Source organism: Drosophila teissieri, chromosome 2L (assembly GCF_016746235.2).
Source record: "Drosophila teissieri strain GT53w chromosome 2L, Prin_Dtei_1.1, whole genome shotgun sequence".
Taxonomy (NCBI): Eukaryota; Metazoa; Arthropoda; class Insecta; order Diptera; family Drosophilidae; genus Drosophila; species Drosophila teissieri.
This window is the reverse complement of record NC_053029.1, coordinates 20,409,883-20,419,170: the sequence shown is the minus strand read 5'-3', so window position 1 is coordinate 20,419,170 and position 9,288 is coordinate 20,409,883. Positions and strand designations below refer to the sequence as shown.

The following is a 9,288-nucleotide window of genomic DNA, read 5'->3' as shown; positions in this document are numbered from 1 at the left end:
AAGGAGGAAACAAACAGTTGACCATTTTATTCCATTCCATTGGCCAACTGGTTATGGACATGGACGGCGAATCTGCCAACGAATTTCTCGAACTCCAGCCCCTAGGTCCCATGCCCCATGTTCAACACCGAGAGTAATAAATGCTCAAACGGATTTATATTTTTGTTTTTTGTATATTTTTTTGTATTTTTCGTCGGTTTTATACTTTTTAGGTATTTTTCTTTGTTTTTATTGAAATTCCTTAGATCGCAAGAAGCGCAAAGAAGTAATATATATGGTAATTGTTGTATATGGTATAGATATAGATACATTATTATTATTATCTTTTATATATATAATGTAATATGTAAGTAATATTTATATATTGTTTGTGTGTGGTGTATGTGTGTGTGGTGTCTGCTTGTGGTGTATGTGTGTGCTGGTATAATAATTAGATATACGTAATTAAGTATATATATTATATACAAATCTCAATAGATTGTTGATTGATTTGCTTGAATTTACAATTATATCTGGTATCTGTATCTGGTATCTTTATCTGTATATGTAGATATATAAATTTAATATTACACGCTAGAGATATTTCAAAATATGTTCTCTTCTCTACAGGCTTATCCAACTATTTTACAGCTTATTAATATATATATATATATATATATATATATATGTGTATATATCTATATATTGTATTTTATTTTATTATATTGTGTAAAAACACTATCCGCCCAGCCCAGGCTTTAACTAAGGGACCCAAACATGAAATAAACCTCTTCATTGCAGTTGGCAAAACCAAAGAATTCCGACCGAACAAATCGTACTTCATTCCTGTTTTTTTTTTTTTGTTAGTTTTCGGTTTTTGGTTTAGATTTTAATTCAGTTATATAATTCGGTATCAGTTTCAGTATCAGGTTAACTCGTTTTAAAGTTTGCACTAAGTAAAATGTTTTGCAGATTGCAGATTTGCAGATTGCAAATTGGAATACGTTGGCTTTGGACCTTGTCGAATATGCAAATAATAATCTGGATATATACACATACATACAGCGTAGATCGTACATTATGTCACAATGTTTAAACTAAAGTTAATACATAAATTCAAAACAAGTTCAAGGTTAACATTATACAAAAATGTGTAGTTGGTAGACAATTCTCAAAGTTATGGAAGAATGCACACAGAGAGGAAACATCGTAAACTAACCATCATCCATTGTTATTGACATCCACTCATCTTCGACTCGTTTTGTTTTGTGGAACATTTGTCTTTCATTTGTTGTGGATATAAATATATATTTATGGTTGCATATAAGTATATATTTCTTAGTCGCTTGTGGTATTTTGTTCCAATTGCAAAAAGAGAATTACACAATAATCTAACATTTCTTGATGGTTTTTCAAGAAATATTATGTTTCGAACTATTAATGTTGTCTAGAGCATATCTATATCATGTCTATATCAGTTAACCATTCATAAATTATCACCCACCTGGATTTAAGAATTCACTCAATCAATTATTCACATACATATGTTGCTGTTGTCAGGACACACCGAAAATATTCTACAAAATATGACATTTCTCATTGTTTCGATCAGAGATTTAGTTTTTACACTTTCTACACATTAAAGTAAACGTTATTTCGTTTAACTTCGTTTTGTGGATTGAATTTCATTGAGCAACTTCTGGTACACCATAAAAATATATACCTTCTACACTTTCGAATCCTCGTCCACATATTAATTTGACTAATATTTACATATCATCGCTTTAAATTATCATTTCAGCCTGCAATTAGATTGTTGCTTGGAATTTCTAGACTGGAACCCAAAACGCCGCCTTCGTCTGTTGCAGTCGACATACAAAAAGGTCAATTCGAAATTAACGTGCTATATGCATGCCGTATTTTTTGATCACTTTTGTAGGTTTTGTGTGTCTGTTTATTAAAAAATACAATGATAGTGTGGTGGATATGTGGGTTGGCAAATCCAAAATTACATTACAGCTTTGGGTTTTTGGGTAGGTTTATTACAAAAAAAATGAATGTTGGAAAAGATGAAAACGACTTTCGACCGAGCAAACAGATTAAATTTTGGCTTTAAATTATCTTTTTTTTTTGTTTTTTTTTTTACTTTCTATACGTTTTTCAAATTAAAATTTAGTTTTCTTAAGCAAAGGAAAATACACAACGAACGTAAATATGATGTAAAAGGATTCATATAGCCAAATTAATGATGATACGCAATTGTTTTCGTCCTTTTCGTGGGTCAGTGATTTAGGTGGTGTCCCTGTTCAACATCTAACAGCGGCTGAAGTTCAGTCTGCGGTAGTTACATTATTAAAGTAGGAGCGCGTGTATGCCAAGTGTCGTAGACAGGCTTTTAAGTCGCCAGACACATTGAATTAGAGATATAGAAAAGGAACAGTTAAATAGACCTCTGATCATACAGTTAACGAAGAAAGTAGCCAACCGAATATATGAATTATGAATCAACAGTAATCGTAAAGTGCAAAGGGGCACGGCTAGCGAGCATAAACCGTTTTCCACATATTCTTCTCCACATCCTAAACAAACTGATGATCATGGTGCTGCTCCTGCTGTTCGGTAACATTGAGGTAGGAATCCTTGCCCAGCAGAAACATACTGGGCGCCGAGCCGTCGTGCGGATAGAAGTAGGCAAACTGTCCGCTGTACGTTCCCGCCGCCGATCGGCCGCCATCCTCTAGTTGGTTGTAAACGGGCAGTCCGTTGATCTGCTGAGGTATCAGCACTAAGCTGCCCTTAATTCCACCGGCTCCTCCTTGGGCTGCACATACTTCCATTGATTCTGCTGCCGTTTGCTTGGTCCCTCTGCTCTTTGTTGTTCTTGTCATGGATGCTGTGGTCGTCGTCTCGTTGCTATTGCTTTCTGCTTTTATTGCTGTCTGCTGCTTGGCCTTGTTCTTCTTCTTTCTGCTGCTGCTGATGGTCGTGGATCTGATCTGGTTTTGGAGTTGGGTTCTGGGTGCTGTTGGTGACGGTGATGATGGTGGTTGAGATGGTGATAGTTGAGATGGTGGTGCTATCGGTGCTGTTTCTAGTGGTGGTTCAGTTTCAGTTTCAGCCAAAAGCGTCGCTCCCAATGCATTCTCTGACCACTGTTGCTGTTGGAACTGTTGCTGCTCGTACTGGTGCTGCTGCTCCTGCTCCTGCCGTCCTAATCACGTGCTCAGCCAGGTGGAGTTGCACGTGCAGATGGTGCTGGGGATCACAGGTGCATAGTAGACGCCGTTGGCATAGATGAGTCCCGGCGGACCGGCCTGTATCTGTATGGTCTGTGGGGCCGCTGCCGGCGTCTGATCTGCGCTGCTCGTACAGCACACGGCGGCTGGTGCGGCTTGTTGCACATAAATGGTCTGCGCCTGACCCGTGGGCGACGCTTGCGGAACAAGGGTCAGGGTAGCGGCCTGCTGCGGCTGCTGCTGTTGCGTCTGTGTCTGCTGCTGCTGTTGCTGCTGCGCTGTGTCCAGGAACTGATGCTGACGTTGTTGCTGTTGCTGCTGCTGCTGTTGGTGCTGCTGATTTTGCTGATGCTGCTGCTGTTGCTGCTGCTGTTGCTGCTGCTGTTGCTGCTGGTACTTCTCTTGAGCCTGCTGCTGCTGTTTCTCCTGCTTGTTAAAGAGCACCTGAGCGGCCAACGACTGGATTAGATGGAGCGACTGGCGCCGCTCGTGGCCCATCAGACAGACCGTCGACATCTCGACCACCTCCCGTAAATGCATCAGGTACTGATACTGCAGCGGTTCCTCATCGACGCCCCAGAAATGGTTACGCAAGTAGGCCTCCAGCTTGGTAGTCTGCGTATTGATGTCCGGGAAATCGATGAAGAAGCGCGAGCACATGTATCGCTCCAGGGTCTTGATGAGCTGCGAGTCGACGGCCTTGTAGTTGCGCACCAATAGATTGCAGTACTTGAGCAGGCCGCCGCCTCGTATCTCCTCCGGCTGACGCGTTGAGATCAGTTTCTTTTGCAAGTGGTAGAGTGCCTCCTGAAAGTCCCCGTAAACCGACTCGCCGACCACCGTTGGATAGAAGTTCTCCGAGATGGGCAGAGCGGCGCAGTCGTAGAAGAGCAGTAGAGAATCCAGCACAATCTGGAACGAGTCCACCGAGAACTCGAACTGGCGTCTCATCGTGTCCACGAACTTTAGCTCGACGTTCTTGTGGCCCGGCGAGTTGCCCAGCGAAATGAGCGACCAGCGGTCGCCGTCATTGTTGTTGTTCACCTTCACCATCTTGCCCACGTAGGCCTCCTTCAGAGAGCACGTGTAGATGCGGCGCTTGCAGACGCCCTCGGGCATCAAGTCCAGCAGGGTGTTGAGCACCGCCACCTTGACACGGTCAAAGACGCGTGGCGAACTAAGCTCGATGGCGAATATCAGGTCCAGGTCATTGTACGGCTGATCCTCGCTGGCTAAAACATGACTAGCTGCCCCGCCGTTGAGACGGATGTCCTTAACTAACACCCCGGCGCCGCCGGCGTTCACCTCCGCCTCCAGCTTGCGGCGCACCAGGTTGACCAGATCCTTTAGCGTTACCTCCAGCGTAGGAAAGTTTCCGCGTCCGTGGATGGCCACCTTCTCGTCCATGACGTCGTGCAGCTTGCTCACCTGCTCGAACGATAGAACGGCCAGCCGCTGCGTCCCCCCGGTATCCACGCTCTCCAGCGATCCGTGGTCCGAGGTCGAGGCGATCGATGACCCAGAACTGGGAGACGGCGGCGGAGTCTCGGTGCCGCCGTCCGAGTGGAATCCATCGTCGATCTGATAGACGTCCATTCTGTTGCTGCGCTGTTGATGATACAACGGTTCGGCTCCGTCTAGTGTCCCGCACTGCAAAGGAAGAGAGTCCCAAGTTAGTAGGGCGTCGTGGGAATCTTAGGCTTAACTACTACCAATAATCTAATGCTATGGCTTTGGTTGCTACTGGTTCGATTCCTCCACTGATCTAAACTACCATCGTTATTGTAATTGTGGCGTATGTGGTTGGCTTGCTTTCGGGGTTTTCAACAAACCGAATTTTGTATTAGGAATTTTGGGTGGATGTGGAAATGTCGAGGTCTAACGAATGAGTACTGGTTAGAAAGCAAATGTTTGATTACATTTCGAGAGCCACGTTGTTGGATTTTAACAGGGAAAATTCGAAAAGTCCGTTTTTGGAAAGAGAATTATCAAAATATTACAAATAAATTACAAATGTTCAGCATGCAAGGCCGATACATTGTTTTGTTTTTATATGATAGTATTCAGCTGCCTTGATATTAATTGGTTTGCTTTGCAGAGGGAGCGGACACATACATATACAGCTTATATGTATTGCTGTTCTATTCCATTATCTCGGCACTGTGGCTCTTTTCGATTGTTTTCATGTCGCTGTATCATCATGATATTGTCGCCACTGTTATTTATTTATTTATTTTGCCAGTTTATCTGGCCAATGCCAAACGCTGCCCGGGGCTTCTTCTTTTAATTAATTAATTTGCTTTAAATTCGCTAAATTCGACTGTTGCTGTGCGCTAGAGCGGCCTACGCGGCAAACACTAAATGCCGAGCTATTTATTGCTTATTTTATTTCACTTTTCGCGTCCTCGCCCAAACGAGAAGCCACCAGAGTTTTGGCATCACATCGAATGGGATAGAATCGGATCTACATAGCCCAGTCGAAAGTTCCGCGTTCTTATCGGGGCGACGTTGGAGCCCCCAAAATTCCCTATACGTTATCCCACTCCCCGACTTTTCGCCTTCTGTTTTGTGCTCCTGTTCTACATGGACTGGCTATTATATCGTTTAGCTCTATCTTCTGCATGAGTTTTATCTGCGTGTGTGTGTGTGTGTGCGCGTTTGTGAGTGTGGGTTTGGGTTTGGGTTCTCTTTTTATCATTTTGTTTGTGCACAAAAAAAAATTTATTTTCTGGCATAACCGACCGGCGACCGCACCAAATACATATTACATATATAAAAATATAGGAGGCGGACGAATAATACCGAGCGCCGATTAGCGAGGTGGGGTGATGAACGAGTGAGGAAGCGTAAACGGAATTTTAATCCCATGCAAATGCATTTCTGCCTCGAATGATTCACAGTGCGGTCGCCCAGTTCCGAAGACAGCTTAGTCGCATGCAAATCTATCCGCAGACCTCTTCACATCCCAATGATATCATTCACGCCGCCAAACGAGCAAGATCACTTTGGAGCGCTAACTTTCAGCACAGGATTTTGTACCTTCGGTTTTATTGTTTCCAATATTTTCTTTTTGCGGCTGATGCAATAATTTTACCGTATCGCTGCCGTAACTTTTAGATAAGTACTTTTTGTTTCTGGCAAAAGCTGGTAAAATTCTAGTATTATTTGCAAAGATCTTGTACTGAGTACTCAATGTGTATATCTTTAGCTTTTTTGGGAAACTTCGCGCAACTCTGTGGAATGGGACTTCGGGCGTATTAATATGTGCTCAGGTTTCGTGTGAATTGGGTAATATAACTAAATTTTGTTTCGGGTCCCCGGGGTCGGTGCGATTTCGCTTTGGATCTTAGTATCTTGAGAACTGCCGCGTGGCTCTGTTCACACTTTATATGGCTGAGAATGGGTGATAGAGGGGAAGGGGCGGCTAGAGGGCGGCGGAAAACACGGTATTGTTATTCACTCAGTTCCAGTTAAGTTAGCCTTCTTGTTGTTTTTGCCCAGCCGGACAATTAGTTATTTATTAATTGCCATTGACGTCGCGCACAAGCACAAATTGCCGCTGTCATGTATTTATTGTAATTGCTTAAACTGCATTTTCATGAGACGACAATCGTTTTGAGGAGAATTCGCCCTTGGGGAATTGCAGGCAGAAACTTCAATTCGGCTACGACATTCAGATGCGCCCCTCTTTGGTTTAATAAACACCTTTGCACTAGTTAATGGTTAGACAACGTGTGAAATCAAATCAAATTTGATTATTTTCCTGTTAGTTACTTTCTATATTTTTCGACTGCCTCGGTGCTTCCGAAACACATTTAACAAATACAGTCTACCGTTAGGTTATTTGAAAGTAATAGAATTATGAGGCTGTAATAGTCATCCATGAAGTCAATGCGATAATGCTTTGTAGCATTAAGCTAGTTCACACACTGTTCTTAGTGAATCACACCACAATTTTACAATTTTGAATACATTATCCACCTAATTTTCACCAATTTACGTACGATTCGTAAATGCACAATTCCAAATGCATTATCTTTGGCTTCATCATTATCACAACGGTTTCTCGGTGGCAGTGCAGGTGCTTCACTCAAACATGCAAACAGGTGTATAGTTTCTGCTTGTGTGTGTTTGTGAGTGTTTGTTTGTGTGTGTTGGCCTAGACTGGTCTCAAATAAAAGTGAAAATCGTTGTTTTTTGCCCTCCTTCTCTCCCATCTTTCGCGGCTAAGGAAAGCAGCAAATGCCCAACAATGGCAGAAAGTCTATTATAGAAAAAAATAAATGACGAGAAAAACTCGAAAAATCAAAGCCTACACTCACGAAGAAATGCTATACTAATTTTAATTGGATACATAACAAATTTGTAGCATTATTTATAAAAATTAAGGGTATTTGAGGCAGTATGTTGATGTTAAAATAAATCGCAAAGCGCTTCAATTAGTTTCCAACCTTTTCGTTAGAACAATTTGATCAATCAATTTGATCTATTTTCCAATTTCATCACACATGCGTACATATTTTCTGGTTTGCCATTTTCTATTTTGACATACCTAGTGTAAGCAGAGGCTTCAACAAATATGGACTCCGTGTAGATTTTGTTTTAGCACCGCATTACCGTCGAAGAAAGAGGAAAACAAGCGGAGGACACGGTGAGTGGTGCCCACAATTGGCGCCTACTCAAGGCGACTAAGCGAATCAAACTGCTTTTGCGATTCGATTTACTCGCGTGTTTGTATGTGAATTAAATACAATCTGCTTGCAATGGCACATAAAACACTTTTGTTTTTTCTTTTTCTTTCAGCAATGTACACTTTTTTATTCGTATGGTTTTTAATTTAAATTTCGGCTCTCACACTCTCGATTGCTTCTAATCTTTCTAGTTCGCGCAGAGAAGAACGACCGTTTAGTTGTACGCTCGAAAACCAAATGAATTGACGTCGACGCTGCCGCTTGCTCTGAAAAATAACTCCAATTTGAATCGCGAACAAGAAACTATAGAGACAAAACGCAAGTGGAAAAAGCTCCTTCCCACTCGCTCTCTCTCAGCTGACGTCACGAGGCGCTTGAGTGGAATGCCGTTTGAGTGAGTTTTATGCTTTTGGGGCTTTTTTAGAAGGGGACACACACACATAAGCGCACACACTACAACTACAACTTTGGGTTAGTCGGTCGATCTCGCTTCCCCTCTCACATTCTCTCTTCGCCAATTTTTTTGTCCAATGCACTGCAACATGCGGGTGTTGCTCGCTCAGCTGATAAAGAGAAGAAGAAGCACGGGGTCTTCTAGGTGAGTGACTGTCTGTGTGTGCGTGTGGGCCGCTTTTATCCATAATTGCAATGCATTTTTTGATTTCATTATTATTCCTTTGCTCTGGGATGAAAACCTATAGTTCCATGAAATTGTATATCAAATCACGGGTTTATATGCTATGAATTGATTGCCAAATTGCTAAGCAAGTCCACTACGCAAGTCTAATACAGTACATTCTTTTTAGTGGCAATGCAGAAAAATTACTAACTTATTTACGAACTAAGCAGCAAAACAACAAACCAAGAACCATTTTCAAATAAGCGGAAAAAAAACTGTCCTCTGCCGATAAGACGGAATTCTCCTGCGTCCCATGAGGATTGGAATTAGTATTATGTATGGTATTGGGAGACGACGATAGCCAAAAATAAACACAACTTATATGAATAATCATTTGGTACTGACATATACAAAGCCTAGCAACCGTAATCTCATGATATACTATATGGAATATTTATCTGATGAATACTTATTATACAGACGTAAAGGAATTAATCCCGTTTCGACTGCTTATGAATATCGAGTAATGAGATTAGCACAGCAATTCGATGCCATAATATATGCAGAGCACTTCATTATAATTAAGCTTCATTAGCCTTACCGTTATTAGAATAACTGTCGGCCGGCTCAAAGATATAATTTAACCAACATTTTGCAACGCTATTTGTGATTTGCTGGTTTTGTATTTCGCTTATCTTTTTGAAAGGTTGTTTTCGGATATCGCTTGATTAATGCCTATACGCTCGTGATGGAAGCCTGAAAA

At 41.8% G+C, this 9,288-nt stretch overlaps 1 protein-coding gene across 5 annotated transcripts in view; it reads right to left on the bottom strand.

Annotated features, from left to right (window-relative positions):
• Window positions 1-1,999: 1,999 nt before the first annotated feature.
• The window catches only part of LOC122611632 (terminal nucleotidyltransferase 5C), a 47,398-nt gene continuing 40,109 nt past the window's right edge, over window positions 2,000-9,288 (bottom strand). For 3 of the 5 annotated variants that reach the window (XM_043784852.1, XM_043784853.1, XM_043784854.1), the window contains one exon: window positions 2,000-4,865. In XM_043784852.1, coding sequence (XP_043640787.1) covers window positions 3,195-4,865 — 1,671 coding nt within the window. In that variant the 3' untranslated portion in view covers window positions 2,000-3,194. Of the gene's footprint in view, window positions 4,866-4,927; window positions 5,115-7,767; window positions 8,057-9,288 lie in introns of those variants that run through there. The other 2 variants (XM_043784856.1, XM_043784855.1) reach the window with 2 other exon arrangements.